General features: G+C 36.5%; 1 protein-coding gene across 1 annotated transcript in view; it reads right to left on the bottom strand.

The window, feature by feature from the left end:
- The window catches only part of LOC107977363 (disks large homolog 2), a 1,172,797-nt gene extending 1,156,460 nt beyond the window's left edge, over positions 1-16,337 (bottom strand). The window contains exon 1 of the mRNA XM_035442394.1: positions 16,236-16,337. Within this exon, the coding sequence (XP_035298285.1) occupies positions 16,236-16,337 (102 nt within the window). The remainder of the gene's footprint in view (positions 1-16,235) is intronic.
- Between the last annotated feature and the right edge of the window lie 3,278 nt (positions 16,338-19,615).

Raw genomic sequence — 19,615 nt, forward strand, 5'->3', positions numbered from 1 at the left:
AAACAAAGCTCTATTTCACAAAATGACATGGTGTCAATTGGAGTTTTGCAAAATAGTAACATGATTAAGCACTTGGGTCTCAGAAGCTAAGGTTAAGGGGAGGAAAGAGTTTTAGCAATCAAATTTGATGAGATTAACACAAGCAAATTACCCAAGTGTTCAGCTTTAAAAATATTCGTAGAAGTTTAAAATAAGAATGTCTTTAAATAAGAAGGTCCAAATGAGCTTTTGAGTCATAATTTTGCCTACCCCCATAGCTTAAAAACATATTAAAACCAGTTCACCTACATATAAGTAAGTGTGTAATATCTATGTGTGTCTGAATATGTATCTGAGAGGAGGGGAAAGTTAGTGAGGTATATCCTTGGAATAACACATCACTACATCATTTTTTCCAAATGCTTTAGGAAATAATAACAGCACCCAACAATTTTTTTTGGTAAAGGCCGGTCTAAATGCTTATCTTAACTTATAACCGCATGTAATTCATATGCACATGGGAAATAATATTTGGGAATTTAGATGTTTTTCCCAGATCCTCATGCCAGTAATGGGTTGGAATCAGTTTAAAATTTATCACTCAATTGTACAATTCTTCTTCCATGTCTAATAAGCTATTTTCACAGATATTAATTCCTAAGCTTCCAGGGTTAAATCTAGGCTTGGCAGAGTTTTTTGTTTAATTTTTGTTTATTTATTGTTGTTGTTTTGTTTTTTTAGTCATGAAAATATCTTAAAGGGGAAATAACATTTCACTTCAAAGTAAAATATTTAGAGATAGGCAGAGGTGAGTTTGAGTTCATGTTTCAACACTAATGTTTGGAATGTTATTTGACTCCTGAACCTTCAATTCCTCATTCATAATATGGAACAAGTGTCTATATAGTCGTCCCTTCATATACACAGCAAATGATCACTAGTGTTTATTATGTACCAGTTACCATGTAGAATGTTAGGGTGGAGGGATACACCGGTAAGTAGAACAGCCTAGACATCACAGAATGCACCTGTATTGTGTCTATGCAGCCCAGAAGTCACAGAAGATGAGCAAGTATTTTGATATTCAAATGGCTTGACTGCTATTGACCAGAGCTTTTCCTATGCAACTAATACAACCATTTTCTCACTTTCACTTTCTAATTTCCCTCTACTTGATCCTTCTAGGTAAAAACCCTACTTAACCTTAACCTACAGGTAATGGTTGGCTTGCTCTTCTCTGTGTATGTTATTTCTTTAAGGAGATATGTAAACACACATGTGTGCACACTTTCATGTCTAGAAAGGATGGGTGGTGGCTTGTTGTTAATTTAAGAACCTTTCTGTTGGCTGCTCTTAGCAACAGTCTTTAACAGTTCTGCCCACTTGGCCAGAAATGTTTTTAAGGGAATGAAGCTTTCAAGGCACTTTAGTGAGAAAATAGAAAATAAATGACTTTTAACTGGACTTAAATTCAGGAGCCCTTTCACAGGAGTTGGCGAATCTACTTGAAATAGAGAAGACAGTGAAGCTGTGAGGCTGCTACAACATGCTACATCCCAACAGCTCTTTTCCATGCATCGTTTTGTGACTACATACCCAAACTAACCCAAGAGACTATCACAAAGGTGCCAGGATCCTGTGGGATTGTTACACTAGGACTGCATCTTAGAAAGAGAAAGGCGAAGTCCTAAGAATCCACCTGCAAATCATTCCAATCTCCTAGTGACAGTGAATAATATCTTGATTCTGAGGTTGTCACAGAGATTAAAGCTGGTATCAGTTTACAAAAAGCAAAACCAAAGCAAATCCCTTTGCATTGTTGAAGATCTATGAATTGCTTTAATGTATTTAGATCATCTCCTTAAATATGTGCTACTGTGACAGCCACTCTTATAGTCACCCATATGTCCACTCATCCCCTCACTAAATACTAATTGAATTCTAGGTCTCAGTTGTTTATTTAATACATTATTGTTATTGATAATTTCATAAAGTATGGTCCAAGAGAAATTAATTGTATCTAATAATGTCCTAAAAATATATAAAACTGAACTATTGTGGGCATCATTATGATGAACAAGGAAGGATATATGAGAAGGTTTGGAGAAATATAAACATACAGAAGAAACTATAGAATCTTATTGTAATAGCAAGAAGAAAAAGAAAAAAAGTAGGATATGTTCTTCTTTGAATTAACTGGTTAATTTGAAATAAAATTACATAAATACATTATTCTATAATCATAATAGATTAAGTAGTGTGTTGCAGTCAGCAAGTTAGTACATATATGTTCAAGTAATATCCCAGACTCCCTTGTCCATTATAATGTCTTAAGCCTTGTGACAATCCAGTATAATTTGAAAGAAAAAAATTCATGACTCCATGGAAACAGAGAGGATCTGGTGGCCAGGAAAGCCTTCTGGGGGAGATGACACAAACTGACTGCTTAAGGATAAACATGGATAGCAATAGCATTCTTTGGCCTTCCTCTTTGGAAAAAGCCTATACCATTGTCAGGCATAGGACAAATGTAGAACAGGATGTTTATTCACTAAATGAACTCATGATGTCCTTACTGGCAAGTGGCATTTTATATGCAATGATTAAAAAACAATACATGATGGCAGAAGACAAAAAGCAAAATGAATTTATACAGACAAAGTTTGGGGGCTCTGACTAGCCAGACAGTAGGCAAAAAAGGACTTCACACTGCCATTATGTCAAGATCTACTTCATAATAAACAAGCACATATCTGGCATGTGAACCATCTCAATAATATTTTATAAGTGGCATATCAAAACCCCTTTACAGAATATACCACAATTTAACAGGTGAATTAAATGGAATTTATTCTATTATGTGTACACCATCACCTTTGGGCACAATATCAGATCCTCAAGTTAGTCCCACATTTTGGAAAATTTGCTTCTCCAGACATGAAGTAAGAAAATAACCTTGAATTTTAAATAGAGTTAAAAACCAACAAGAGTTGGATTGCTGCAAGTCTATTTAAGTCCACTTGTTATCTCTTAAATTTCTAAATATTTAGTTACACTAGAATAGAATTTACCATTTTTCTTAGCTGATTCAGAGGGAATAGTTAAATAAAATGCCATTAATTAAATGAAGACAATTTAGCCCAATGATTGTAAATTGAATTCTAGACTTTTTGAGCAAATGTTTTCTTTAAAGCTCTTTTAAAAACTAGATATATACCAATATCAGATATTTATTCAAAACTAGAGAGCATTGTGATGTGATAAAGTAAAATACCACACTTTGGGGCTCTTGTTTTTTTATTTTGGTCAGAAAATTTAGGAATTTTTATGCTTAACTTATAGAAAAGGACCCACCAACAGTATATTGGGATCCAGAAATATCTAAAACAAAGCTAAAACCAGACATACATTGCTTGTAGTAGAACACTGATTTAACTTAGTATAAATTTGAATGATTGCGTTTTGTCTCCTATGAACACAAGCATACCTAAAATTTGAGTCATTTTTTACAAATAGTACAGCTATTCATTTAAAGAGATATTGGATCTACATATCCCTGTAGGAGAAAGAAGAGGGAATTGGACACAAGTAGATTCTTGTGTCTCTTGGCTTGACACTACAAATATAAACGACTAATAAAGGAGAGATGCACAAAATTGGTATGATTTTAATAGGAAGTTACCATACAGTTTTTGGATTTCTGAAGTGAGTTGTAATGAGTAGAGAAGAGCTGGAGAGATATGGTTTAGTCAGTACAGTTCTTGATAATGCAAGCATCAGGACCTGAGTTCAAATGTCAAGTAAATAGCTGGGCACACATCTTGAATCCAAGTTCTGGTGTGTAGAGACAAAAGGATCTATGGAGTCTACTGGCCAGTCAATCTATCAAATCAAAGTGCATAACATTCAGTGAGATACCCTACTTCAAAACAATAAAGTGAAAAGTAATACAGGAAGATACCTTGCATTGGAATGCATGTCCACATGCAGATGTGCACACATCTACATGAATATGTGTACACATGCATGCATACATTCACATACAATAATAACAACAAAATAAAAATGTGGGAGAAAAAGGCAGCTATGCTCCCAGCTGAATTGACAATATATTCTTACTTGTGTCTATTCAAGGGTCACAACAGACATTGTATTTCCATGACAAGTGCTGCCTACAGAAGGTTGGAAACCAGAGGGGAAAAGGAATCCATAACCAGAATTCATTCTCTTTCTGATTTTGTTCTCTGAAATACTCATCTGTCTTCATTACACAGGTGCAATTTTACTTGAAAGAAACATGTGTTATCACATCTGTTCTTAGCAGAGGTTTTTGCTTTTCATGCATTCTCTGAGGGCCCTGCACCAGGCAATCTCTGTCCTTCCAGATTCAGGCAGATAACACTCACTTGTTTGATCATATAAATGAGTGTTAAAGTACAAGCACCAATCAAGGGTTCCTCCCTCCGTCCTTGGCATTATCCCAGAAATATCTTGGCACAGTACTCTGTAAGAACAGTTAGATGTGAAGAAACGCTTAGTGTTTGACAAACAAGGAAAAGAGACTTAGTTAGCACAAGCTTAGAGTTGGGAATCTAGCATTGCACCATCAGGGCCATGACTACACTTTGTGACTTTGACCTACCCTAAAAGTATCAAATATATACATGTATGAAAATGTCACAAAGAAACACATTGTTATGTATCATTAATACATGCTAAAAGCTAAAATTGTGTACAAATAGAAAGGGGGCATTTTAAAATGTCTAGTATACCACCTAATTATTACTTATTTGTTAATATAAACATTATGGGGAAATGCTTAAATATCTCCAGTGAAGGGAATTTTCAACTCAATATTCTTTATTTTCCTCATGGTAACTCCACTGGGTTGCTGTTGAGAGCCGTAAGATAAATTGTTTCAAACTGATATCTATATCTATATCTATATCTATATCTATATCTATATCTAATGATAGACATTATTTGAAAATATGAATAAGACTGAGATAGTGGTTTCTAGTGAATAAAAAAAAAAAAACAAAGACATAAGCTTAAGGAAACAGGCAACACTGTGACCATCTCCATGCGAGATCCTCACAGAAATACAATTTACTACATTACTGGAAAAATAAAGGCAAGGTTTGCACAGACCTAGTTTCCTAATTCCTCAAAGCTTTTTATTTTCTCATGAACTTTCCAGGATAAAGATTAAAAATTCCAGGCTGCAGAAGATGTCTGTACCCCCTTCAGCGAAAGCAGTCATCTGGTTTCTACAATCAGTGAGATCATAGCATCTCTACACACACTGCTGTAGATAAGAACCTGTCAGCATTTTCATTATAAAACCTTTTTCTTCCCTCTAGCTTGAGAGACTAACCATAGCAATTTACTGGAGAAATAGCTCCAGTAAAGGGGCAATGTATGAGGCTCAAGCAGGAAGAGAAAACACTTCCATTTTACAGAACTCAAGAAAGGTTTATTTGAAAATGAGACAGCCTGCCAAACCCCAGGTTTTGTTTATTTGGGGTGGCTGTTTGACCTTCAAAGTAAAGAAAATAAGGTTCACTAGTATTTTAAACAAAAATCCCGGGTATCATATTTTAGGAAATAAGTTATGTACAATAGCTCTGCTAACAAGGGGTATAATAACACATGTTTTCTGAGTCAGTGTGCCCATGAAGGTACTCTGAGGGCTAGAAATATCCTCTTGGACTCTGAGATGAAGGAATGGGGGTAAAGAATGCTGAACTAGAACTAACCAAGAAGAATAAAACAGAACATGCCACTGATAGGCTAAATGAAAATGTTTGGTGACATCACCGGAAAGGTGGGTTCCCTAGAGACAATATTTGGTCTGGTTCTCAGGATGAGCTCTCATCGTCCCTGCTACTGAGTCTTATGTGTAACAACACAAAGGATTTTTTTTTCTGAATGGTTTCAATACTCTGCCAATGCAAATAAAATTAAACAGGAAGGAACTCATAGAAAGAAAACAGTATTTCTTTATTTAATGAATACTTCATAGCAGACATCCTATTGGTTGTCTTGTTTGGTGGGTAAAATGAACTACATACACATGCTTGTCTCCATTGAACAGACAAGGTAACTGAAACTCAGGATGAAAGAATTCCCCCAAGGTCATACAGCTAATTCTCTAGTCATTCCATTTTTAATACCACTCATGTTTCTACCTCTGTTTGCACACTCAGGAGAACACTTCGGCTTCAGACTCAACCAGAATATCTGTTCTTGGTACAGTCATCAGGGTAGAGTATAATATAACATACCACTCCCATTTCTCCCTCTTTCTCCATACCCCCTTCTATCTAATAAATGGGCATACATTCTAGTCATGCACTATTTTCTGATGTTTTATTCTTTTGACATTTCTCTACCACACACAGAAAAGGAAAGTAAGGTGTTGAGACATAGTGACCTATGATACATTTGAAATCCACACCAAATTGATTTTCTTTGTGATGTAATTATAGATGATTTAGAAAGGCCAGATAAAGTTCAATTACTTTCAAAGGACTTTCTATAACTCCATCAAAAGCTACCAGTGGTTCTCTTGCCCCTTATTGCTGACAGAAGAGATCACCATCCTAGCAGAAGAAGTGGACTTACAGACCATTATGAGCAACTATGTAAGTGCTGGAAATAGAACCCCAGGTCCTCTGGAAGAGCAGCCAGTGTCTTAACCACTGAGCCATCTCTCCATCCATCTTATTATGTTAAGTGTATAGGTGACTTGCCTGCATGTATGATTTGCTACTTGCATGCCTGCTGCCTGCAAAGGCTGGAAGAGGGCATTGAATGCCCTGGAACTGGAGATATGGATGGTATTGAGCCACTATGTTAGTGCTGGGAATTGAACATGGGTCCTCTGGAAGGGCAATCAGTGTTCTTAACCTCTGAACCATCTCTCCAGACCCCATCCTAGCAGAGGAAAAGAGTAAACTTTGAATATAAACTGTTTACAGAGTTTCATTTAATATGAGCATATGAAGAGATAATATCAGAGGGGAAGATTAATCTCCCTCTGAAGGTACATATTCTAAGGAAGGTGCTGATTAATTTATTTCAAGGTTTTAGAAAACAAGTTTGTAAATGGTGGTTATATAACAAGAGTTAGTTCAACTCTTGCTGATCTTTGTTTTTGTTCTTAGTTTTTTGTTTGTTTTTCATGTGTCATTCTTAGTACAAACTGCATGGGTCCTAAGACAAGGACCATACATTATTGTAATTTATGATTACTCTAAGATGCCTATTGTAAAGCTAAACATAGCAGATATTCAAGGGACAATTAGAAAAATATTGGTGGACAAGTGTCTTCACATTTCTCCAAGTGGAGAATGTTTAAAAAAAATAAGTAGCTAAGTATATGGATCCATGGGAGGAAAGTATGTGGTTCCTACTCTTAACTAGCAAGTCAACTGGCACATTTATGGGTCATATTATTTGAGACCTTGTGAAGGTGGCATCACTAGCTAAGGTTCCATTACTGATTACATCAGATATAAGACACTAATACCACCAATCCTAGGCCATTATGTCACGGACAATGAAACAGACTAACATTTCAGGGACTTGGACTACTTCTTGTGTTGTCAATTATCAAATGAAATTATATAACCCAAATCGGAATATTGGATAAAGAGTTTACAAAAGTAATGCAAGGGAACTACCCTTCCGATAGCATTTTATATTAATAAACATGCTAACACATGATGATGTTTAAAAGATATTTTGTTACTTATAGTTTTCAGAAGTTATTGTTTGGGATACTCTTATTATCTGACTAAATTATTTAAAATTTTTTGAAAACATCATTCTATATCTATCAACATTATAATGGATTATGCAATTTTTTGTCTGACAAGAACATTCATATATGTAAAATGTCAATAAAGTATCTTTGATTTGTGACTAATGTGTAATTTGTATCAAAGTAAAAACAGCCATGATGTTAAACAATAATAACGTTCATTGCAACCATTTCTTTATGGTGTGGAGATTCCACTGTATTAATGATCTATTAACCTCTCTGCAGACAAGAGTAAATTACTGATGATGCTATGTCCAGATATCTCTTGCCAGATGGCTGTCATAAGCCAGAGTTGCATTTAGCTATCTAATTACATATATGGCTTCAGAACCAGGAGAGACTACAGTATAAACTCCAATCTGAAAACACGCAGGCTTAAACCAAAGAAGAGCTAATATTTCACTCCAGAAAAGACCAACTGTCAAAGCAATTAGCCAGGAAAATACTTTTCTGTTCTATTCAGGTCTAACATTAACTAAAGTAAAAGGCTTTCTATTTACACAGTTTACCAAATCAAATTTTAGTCTCATCCAGAAATGACTAGTATATAAACACAAGGTAGTGTTGTATTCACTGAGTATTTATTACCATACTTATTACTACTCACTCCTCTATTTTATAAACATGTATTGACTGACTTACAAAAAATGCACAGTTCATTTTACTGCTTCTTTTAGCTACTATTTTAATAAAATGAAAAATAACATATAGCCCACAGGAAATAGAATTAACAGCCGGATAGCATAATTGAGGTGTGAGCCATTATTAGTTGCTAGAGATAGTTCATAGGAGACCAAGAGTAATTTAGTTCAGAAAAAACAAGTAATTTTACCTTCATGGCTTCAGAACATTACCTAAAATCCCTAAGTAAGTATGAGGCAAAGGCTTCATGAAAGATCAGCTTTCTCAGGATTGAGAATTTTCACTCAACATTCCTTTTCTGTAAGCATATTTTAATGGCAGAGTAATCATCTACCATCCTTATTTATTTAATCTTTTGGGATTTCTTTCAAAATTTAATATGTATCATCAAATGGTTAAAGACCTTTAACTAGCATGTGTGGTGTCAAAGGAAACACAGCCCAAGCACTGTGCTTATGACACCCTCAACACCTGCTTCAGCCCTTGGCTCATTTTTCACTTTCTCTTTCTAGGTCAGGTTTAATCTAGGATTTTAGAGGTATGATTTACAAAAACTTCTAGATTTCCCATTCTGTAGCATTAAAACACTCCAATAATATACCAGTAAATTTAGATATTTCTCTTTTATAGACATAAATTTCAGTGCACCTGACTGAAATATTTTGTAGACTACCTGCATCTTTTCTAACAGTAAGCAGAGTGGTTTTAATAAAAATAGAAGACAAATATATTGAATATTTATCACATACCTGGCAATGTGCTAAATGCTTTCGTTGTGACATCTCACATAACCTTATAACAGCCAGAAGGATGCTATTTTCCCTGCTTCTTAGTGATGAAATGTGTCACTTTTTTTTCATTTCCTCACCTGGAGTCCCAGAACTTCTAGCTTACAGTCATGACATAGAAATAATAATGTTGAGTGAGAAATGGGAAGACCTGGTTATAGCTATGATTCTGACCTACTGTGTGACCTTGAGTAGGGACCTCCTGTCTACATGATTTAGTAACCTCATATGGAAAATGAGAGCATGAGTAGTATGAAAAATGATGTGTTGAATCCAACTCCTCTCATAAGAAATAGGTTTAGCTACTTATTATACAATAAGGCTGAGTCCTCTGGAGAGTGTGCTTTGAATTCAAATTTACACATTTCCAGAAAAGCGGAAATTTACTTAGTTTAAATGCACTGGTAGAAAAGAATTTGCCATCTGAAAGACTACTGTAGCTATTCTGGACATGAAAATGGCTCTAGATCTAAAGTAACTACACACAAATTTTATTTCTGCTCCCCAGGAGCCATGTGACTTTCTGGATGTGTTTTAAACCATGTACAGCTCACTTTCCTGACAGTAACATGAAAGTCAAGATGTATGTATCTCAAAGGGTCATTGTAAAGAATAATTGGGGTGACATTTGTAAAGTGTTAAGCACAGTGTTTAGAACATGTTAGAGCCCCCCCTTCCCGTGTGTGTGTGTGTGTGTGTGTGTGTGTGTGTGTGTGTGTGTGTGTGTTGGAACAAAAATGAATTAAGTACTGGATATTGCAAATATCTGTCTCTTTAATGTACTCAATTTGAATAGTTGGGAGTTTTTCAATATTAGATATTTTAAGTTGAGATACACCAATATAATAAAGGGGCTCATATTAACTTAAAGTCTAACAAAGTTTTAATCCTAATTATATGAGAATAAAATAGATTGTCTCTTATTTATAAATTCAAAAAATTGGAGGAAATACTAAACCTAGAGAATGTTGTAAATACAAAGTAACTTGTGGCAGTGCAAATTCATAAGTCACCCTTAAAATAAGTATAGCAATAGCTATCTCAAAGCATCATATTTTTTAAAGAATTCTTTCTTTATTCTATCCAAAGGAAATGATTTCAAATATAAAAGACATATTTCCTGAAATGCATGCTTTATTTTTGGTAGTAGCAAATGATGGAGGATCTAAATCGCTAAATATAAGTGTACCTAATTTATACAGATATTAAAATATGTCCACAAAGACCAATGTCAGTTTAAGACATCCAAATGCAAGCACTACTGTATTACAATATACTTCTGTGTAGTCTAGGCTGACCTCATAATGTAGCCCGTGTTTACCTCAAAATTACAGTCCTTTTGCCTCGTCTTCCTGAGTCCTTGGAATACAGCTGTGCACACACATTTAGAAATAAGCTACACACAGACCAGTTTAAAACAGTACTGAGAAACTGGGAAAACACACTAAAATTATTAGCAATTTTATCTCTACACTGCTGGGATTCTAAATTCTATCTAAAATTTCTTCTCATTTCCTATTTCAGCTTCATCAAATTTATTCCAATTAACACAGATTAATGTAAAAACATACAAAATGCCAAAATAGCTGAACTTTGCAGTATTCAAATTATTCAGACTACTCAGAGAAAAATTATCCTTCCAATAACAAAAATATACATACGGATATGGCAGTTTAGAATGCCCTGGGGAAATCATTCATTGATAAACAATCATGGCTTGATATAAATGAATAAGCAAGAGTAAACAAGCCCACTTCCAGGGAACAAAATGAGCTAGAAAGGTCTGATCTGGGAGTAGCAGAGAAAAGCAAAGGCTTGTGGAGGAACTGTCCACCAATGAAGTGCTGACACATCCTTCTGGTCTTGGGTGTGTTTAAGAGCACCAGCTTGAGGTTGGGGATTTACAGCCCACTTCTTCCTCTTCTCCTCATCCTTCATTTCCCCCACCATCACCCTGCTCTATTTTGCCTTATTCCCTGGTTCATTTGTGCTTCCCTGATGACTATGGTAACTGGAATAATAATTGTAAAACACCCAAGGTAGTGGTTGAGTTGGTTAACCCAGTTAAATCCTTTCTCTCCTCAGTTCATTAGAGCATGGCCATCTCCCTTTCCTTTAAATTTCTTCTTTTCCTGCTTTCTCTATCTCAACATGCTCTGTATTCTCTTCTTCCCTTTGGGAGAATCACAATATAGAAGAAATGAAAGTTGTTATCCATCACATAAAACTTACAAGTTCTTTGAGGTACAGCTTATAAAATGTCTGAAAATTATTGTTAAAAGGATGGTCTATGTTATTTTGAAATATTTTCCTCTTTTCTCTATCTTAATACATCAAAGATGACATTAAAGGTAAATGGTTCAGCCCAAGGATTTAATGTCATCACTTAATGATTTGAGTTGTTCTATAGCCAATGGATATTGCAGGGAAGGTTAAGGGGGCCTTATAACTTGAGCTGTCCATTTTTATTAAATATATTTATGATGTGTAATATATTTGCTTAAACAAAGTTACTATCATCAATTTACTAAAATACACATTATCTTACAGTGGTGTGTATTTTGTGTGTCATAATGCTTAAAAGGAAAACTTGGTATGATGGTACACACTTATAACCCCAACACTTTGGAGTCAGAAATAAGATGATTGCAAGTTCAAAGAGAGCCTGTGCTGCATTAACAACTTCAAGTCTAACCTGGGATACATAGTAAGATCAAGTCTTAAAGCCCAAAATAAGATACTAAAACTCAAATGATAATTTTAAAATATCATATATACACATATTTTTATGTATATCTCAAATTTTTATCCATTTACTTTATTTATTTTGTTACTGAATCTTGGATCTTCTGGATAATGTGTAAGGGACATGAGAATTTGGCTATTTGAAGACATTCTGATTTTATTTTTTGGAGATATATGGGGACTGCTAGGTCAAATTGTAGTTCTATTTTTAGTATATTAAGAAACTTCATATTGTTTTACAAAATGTCCATACAATTTAACATCCTTTCCTTCAGAATATGTATACTAGGAGGCCCCTTCCTCTGCATTCTCACCAACATTTGTAATCTCTTGCCTTTTTAATAGTAAATGTTTTAACTGGTATGAGGTAAAATTTCACTGTAGCTTTTATCTGCACTTTCCTAATGGGACATTATGTTGAAGACCTTTCAGTATATCATCTTTGGAAATTTTTTACAGAAGTCCATCCAGATCTGTCAGCTATTATTAGAATGAGTAATATTTCAATTATATCCTTTTAACTTTATAAAGTGCAATAAACAGAAAGCAACTGGTTTAAGAATAATCTCAGAATATGAGGAAAGATATCAAATATACTATGTTTACTATGTCACTTTGCTTTTGAAATTGTAGAGACTAGAAAGAAGAGAATAAAAGGAGAGGGTCAAGAGTACTTAACACTCTTTAAATATAGATACACACAAGGTAAAGGAGAGGAAACTATACAGGCTGCTCCTCAGAAAAACAGAGTAAAGTGAGGATGAAGTGGAAGTCTGTTTTATGATGACACATGAACTTTTTCAAGAGAAATGAACCTTCTAGAAATCTTTCTTTTCCATGCAAGTTCATTCCCATAACACTGCTGTATGGTGATAGCAATGGGTTGAGAAGAGAGGATTGATCTAACAGAAAACACTTAGGCAAAGGGTAATCTAATTTCTCTCATGAGACTAAAGACACATTATTGTGCATATTCTGGAATTTAAGACATGGATTTTTTTCAGTAGTCTTGGGATTCCTCTCATGGTATCATTCTTGTATTTCAATGTGTAATGTCTAGCACAGTATCTAAAACAGAGCCCAATACAGTCTTAAGTTATATTTACCAAAACTGAATGATAGCCAGTATGCAGAAAGGAGGGCACTAGAGAGAGTAGACAAAAGAAAACATTTTGGAGATCCTATTTTGATGATCAAATTACTCAGCATCTTTCAAATCATTACATATTAGTAAGATATTTATAACACTTTTTATATCATTTTAAGGTGAAAATTTGGTCTAAATGAATAGAGTTTTAAGCTTTGCCATGTTAAGTATCTTCCAGGAAAGAAAATAAATATGCATCCTAATCTTATTTTCACATACCCTAGATAATATGAAAATGAACACAAGTTTCTAGAAACTCATAACAGGCATATATTTAAATTTCACTTTCACTGCCTACAAATTCAACTGAAATAGTTTTTATGTATCATCCTTACATCAATATTGTAACTAAGATATTTAAATGCTATATAATTTAATTTTGAAACCATAAACAACATGAGTGGGTATTTGTTCAATGCTGAGTATTTGATAATTGGGTCAAATAATGATAACAGGATAGTACTAATGATTATTACTTCATTTTGTGAATGTTCTATCAACACATAAGGTGTTCCTACTTATGAACAATTAGCCTAGAGTAACATAACTTGGGGAAACAATGTTTCAGCTCATAGCCAATAAAGACATGAAAAGAAAAACTGGACAGTGAAAGTATTTCTTCATAGAAGGTCTGAGCATTGCTTTTTGGGAAGCTAGTAAAAGATCCAAAGCTATGTGAAAGCACTAGTCACCTGATGAATACATGCATATCAAGTACCAAGTGCATATTGCTTAACTTTCTTCTGTATTAATAATATAGGGATATTTAAACCTGTACTTTTCACTGTGGTCATTTTTTCTGAGAAAACTGAGATGAGAAATCATATACATATTACATGTGAAATCTACATTTGAAACCCCATTGTTTTGTTTTTCACACTATATTGTGTTATTATCTTTTAGACAATATTGAAGAACTTCACTGTGAAAAGCAAGTATATAAAGTACTAATGATCTGTCTGTATTTAAGACTTCAAGATGGAATTCTTACACTTGACAGTACATAATTAATTACCTTAGGAGCATAGTTAGACTATACATTATTATAATATAATATATAGGATGATTGAGCATTATCATATTCAAATAATTGATAATATAGAGTGGGATAGACTTTCTCAGAGTGTATTGTTGTCATGGAATTAATTTATTTTCAAAGGACACTGTCAATTTGATTGGGATGTTTTACTCTATTGACATGAATATAGTCAGAGTGAACTTGTTAAACAAGAAAAACCAAAAGAAATAGAAGCAAAAGGAAGCAAAATTAATGTGATTTATCTGTCCTCTTTAAAAGGATGATTATAATTAAATGAATTTCTTCCAATATGGTTTGATAATCAGGGAAAAAATAACCACATAAAAGAAACTTCCTTAAACATGAACTAGGCTACAAGGGTGTATAGTTAACAGTCCTTATACCAATAGCTTATCATATTTGATATTTTAGCTTGTGCTTATTTTCCCACAACAATTATTTCACACTTCTTTGTTAAGCACTTAGCAGTGCAGAACAAGTCTTATAAGTTTGTAATACTGGATTTTAAACAGTACCCAGTGCTAAGAGGCTGGTATATACACAGTTAGCAGAAAGAGGGGATAGGAACCCACAAAGTGGAGATAAATTGTGTGGAAGGGGCAAACTAGCTAGTGTAGTATTATCTCACACATCTTACCAGTGATAAAACACACAGACCTTCAAGGACCTAAGACTTACTTGAGGGCATTTTTTTGTTTCTTTGTTTTGTTTATTTTTAAGCTCCACATCACAATTTAATTCTGATCCTGGACTTGTTATATACGCCAAAAACCACAATAATAATTGGCATTCATTTCACTCTTAAAGACTTTCATACAAGATGATATCTGAGAATGTTGGGAGTTTGGAGGTCTCAGAGATCCCCCCTCGCCTACATTTCCCATTCCATTCAAGAAGAAAAGAACAAAAACCTGAAGTTCCAAGAAAAGGCTAGAGTTTCTAGCCACCCAGTGTAACGCTGTTAACTCTCAATTTTTCTTTTATGTCTGCCTCCTGTGATCATTACCCACAAAGTGGAGTGTGTATGTTTCACTAACTTTACTGCATTTAGCAACTGTCCCATTCAGTCTCTGTTGACATCTTTCTGAACAGTGGAAATCATGTGGTGGTTTGCATTCACTTACAGGTGTGCACTTTCACTTACTTCAGATAAAGTACGCCCCCCATTCTTATACCCACATTCCTTTAGATAATCTTTGTAGCAACCACAAGAAGTGATTTCTAGAAAGAGCTGAATAAACCCACCAAGTTGTCGATGTGAGTAAAAACCTCATGGCCCTCGGGAGCAAAGAACAGGTATTGAGACCACTCATGGGCAACAATTTTGCAAACAGCCAAGTTCAGGTAGCAACCACCACAGCCAACAAGAAAGGAGTTCTGGGCTGTAACCTGCTTCAAAATCCAGCAAACCTCCTTTCCTTCTGACACTGAGCATCCTTGCAAAACTCTGGGACAGGGCAGTTATTTGCTGCAAACTTCATAAAGTGTCGCCTCTTCTTAAGCATTTGGTTTGCTGATTTCAAAGGGATTGTGTAAAAGCGAAGACAATCTTACTACTGAGAACTACAGGAACATATATATACCTCTAGACTTTCTGCCTAAAGTAGCCAATAGCCCTTCTTTGGAAACGCTCACAGCAAACCAAGAGGCTCTGTTTTATCTGGAGAACTTCTAGGGTCCCAGCTACTCTAGCCCCATGGCCCTGCTCCAGGGGATGGAAATCAGTCTAAGGCTTTCAGTAGCATCTAGACCAGCGCCCAGGAGCTAGTCAGTAGCTAAAAGCAGGAAGAAATCCCGAGCACCGAGGCATAAAAGACGCCCTCTTTTCAAGAGCACTTGCAGCTTCTGTGTGCTCCATGCAGGGTCCTGTCACCGTCTAGCTATCATGCCAACACGGAAAATCATTGGGCTCTCCTGGCTCCAAACCCCAGCCAGCTCTGAGAGTGGACAGAACAGTTCGGTCCGTCACCCAACAGGCAGACATATAAACAAACAACAAAAGAAATGGTTTGCTCTCCCCAGGGAGGCCAGCATGCATTGAAAGAAGACACAAACCCCTCATCCTACCTTGCATCCAAACATCAACGACAAAGTGTTGTTGGTGCAAGCAACTTTGCAGTGGCAAATCATTGGTGTAAAACAATCAGGGTCCTTAAGAACAGGGGACATTCCTTTCGGCTGCGGCAGTGGCAGCTCGCTGGGGGACCCGAACTCGGTGCTCACCCAGCCTTCGGAGCAGAGCGACAGCCTAGACAGCCTAGTCTGAGTGGCAGCTGTGATCGCTGCCCCCCGCGCCCGGTGCAGCCATACCCAGCCTAGGTGCAAGCACCGCTACTCGCAAGTACAGTGCGTCTCAGGGTCTGTCTTCCCGGGGGAACGAGGAGTGGGGGGAAGGGGCAGAGAGCAAAGAAGGGTTCCCCAATATACGGAATTGAAGGAAATAAATAAATAAATATATGTATAAATAAATCGATCAAAATAAAAGAAAGCAAGGCGCTTTGAGAAGGGTTCAAAGGAGGTGGGGCAATATTAGCATGTAAAAGGATGTGCCCGCCTACTCGCCCCAGTCACACTAGATTGCCAAGCAAGCTGAAGAGGGCTGAGATTATTCCCTCTGAAGGAAATTTTAAAAAAGAAGAAAGAAAGAAAGAAAGAAAGAAAGAAAAAGCCATAATGCAGTTCCCAATTTGGTAAGAAGCCAGTGGCTGGCTGCTGCAATCCAGAGTCACCGTGGGGAGCGCTGGCCCAGAGAGGTGGGAGGGAGGGGCGGGGAGAGGTAGGGAGCGGTGCACGCTGTTCGCCAGCCTGGTGGCGCGCCGGGAGCCACCAAGAAGTCCCTGACCTAGGCAAAACGGCCATCCCGGAGTGATGTGACCCGGAGATCACACGGGCCCCCATTACTACTTCTACTTCAGGATGGACAACCTCAGAGGCTGAGTTCTTCGGAAGAGAACAGCGCCCAGCGGTGGAGGCACTGACTTCCCCACCCCCATTGAACAGCTAGTAGGAGACGGGGGAGGGGAGAGTGGCCCGCAAAGAGATCTGGTGTAGGATTAGGTTCCAAATGATTTTGTTAGTTAATGCCTTCTGGGTCAGCGAATCCACTCCCTCCCTAGGTTTTAAAAGGGACCTCAGAATCAAGCCTTATCTGATAAAGACATTTGTCTCAAATTCAAAAGGGAAGGACATTCAGCCCTCCCCCCACCTTGGTGGCTCAGAGGCTCCCAGAAGCCACAGAAGTATCTGTGCTGTTCCAGAAGGATGAATGAGAAGACCAATATACGCTTTATTGTTTGGGCTGGTTTTGTTTTGTTTTTATAACTGAGTCTGTGAAAATTGCAAAAAGATTTTTGAGTTAGCAAGCAGCTTACCCAGCTGCAAAACAGCTTAGTGAAAATTTTTAGAAAGTGATAAAAAAGTTTAAGGGGCAGGAAGTGAGTAAATGTAGAACTGTCAGAGTGCCACCTGGGTGTCTGGCACCATTCCTCCCAGATGGTCGATGGAAAGAGCAAAACGACATCAGAGTTTGGAGTTAAGGTCTCTCTGGGGCTGTGTGTGGTTATCCCTAAGTCACTTGGAAGGTCTGGGTGCCTTGTTTCTCTATTGCTATGCATCATGACACCTAGAGAGATACGCGCGAGGGGGGAGATGTGAGGGGGGGCAAGGTAAACAGCTGGCCATCTATACATGGGCTAAGCCTCAGAACAGGGCAGAGGTTCTGCTCTTTGCTTGCAGACCTTATGTTGGGCCTTAGAGATCAGTGTCTCTTTGTCCTGCCATACAGTCAGTAAGGCATGAAAGGCAGACTCAAAGAAAACTGATGAGAGATAAAAACCAGCTTCACCGATGACCCCAGGGACCTCTGCGGCTTTACAATGTTACAGCAAGAACAAACGAAAAAACAAAAACTAGAAGTTCTTAGGCCACATGCAGTATCTTATAAGCTGTTGCTTACCACCCCTTGTTAAAATAATACATGTTCCTCTCTGTATTTAGGGTACACTAAAGCCCATAGAATTATTTGGCTATTAACAAAAAACTCTAATTTCTCTAACCTGACATTACATTCTCATCCCTTAGGCAAGGAAGTTATCAAGAAAGACACATTTGTTATCACTCCCCAACTCCAGTAAGGGGAACCTGAGTTCTGCCTAAAAAAATGAAGAATGTTTTCAAAGTCAGTATGGAGTCCAGTATAAACAAAAATCCCTGGGGATTTACCAGGAGTTAAACCTGGTTCTAACTGAAGAGGGCAGCCGTGGCTTACTTAGGCTTTCCCATTCATACCCATGGGGAGTGGGGCTGCTGAAAAGCATGGCATTGTCACTCTTAAATATACTAAGGCATATTGTAGGAAATAACTGTGTTAACAGATGAGCTATGTACTTTAGCATTCACCCTTTGTTGCCATAAACTATGTGAGTGTGTGAATGCTCCCACCTACAGAGTGTCTGTAATTGTGGCTGCATTTTCCAAGGGAGAATAGATTCTAAAAATGTTGTGCAACATATCCCCCTTCTTCCTTCATTAGCCTATAATTTGGATTTTAAACTCCCCAAAAGTATTGTATGCTCTATATTGTGATGATCCAATAATATCTAACACAGTCTTTCCCTGATGATTTGCCAAGTTAAGCCTGACCTCCTATTCTAGGGCAGCATTAAGGGCTGTTACACTCAAGTTATTTCCCATTTTACAGTTTCTGATGGTTCATATTGATAAGGCCAGATGATAAAATACAAAGCCAAAAATGTGTATCTCACTTCTTCCATCTTTTACACTTTCATCAAAACCAATTCATTTTTCTACATACTTCTCTCAATAAGCACATATGCGCTTCTGTTTATATGTGGTATGTTTAAAGACATTTGATGAATGCTTTCCCTTAGCTCCTGTCTCTCAATAATAGTTCTAAAGTAAATTGAAGGGTTGAGAGAATGTGGGGGCTTGTGTCCATGACAATGCACTGCACAGTTACAGTCATTAACCACTATGGTTACAAAACCGAGGCACTGTTGTCACCTTAAGATACACATACACACACACACACACACACACACACACACACACACACATATATATATATATATATATATATATATATATATATATATACGAATGATTGGACTGAAAAGTACTAATTTGGAAATATACTGCATGGGGGTGTTCTGTGATATTTTTAGGAGGAAATATTTCTAAGGAATGGCAGGATGTAATGTGTTCATTATAATGTCAAAATAACTACTACCCGTATTTGGACATTTCAATGATTAGTAACATTTACACTTCTTCCTGATGACTCCCACTTTCATAGAAAGTGCATTACAAATACATTTTAGTAAACATGTTACCTAACATTCCCCTCAATACTGATTCCTATTCATAAAAATAACATTATCAATAGATTGAGCGTGGTCAAATATATTTAATCTTTTATTATTACTGTT

This window comes from Cricetulus griseus, chromosome 3 (genome assembly GCF_003668045.3).
Source record: "Cricetulus griseus strain 17A/GY chromosome 3, alternate assembly CriGri-PICRH-1.0, whole genome shotgun sequence".
Taxonomy (NCBI): Eukaryota; Metazoa; Chordata; class Mammalia; order Rodentia; family Cricetidae; genus Cricetulus; species Cricetulus griseus.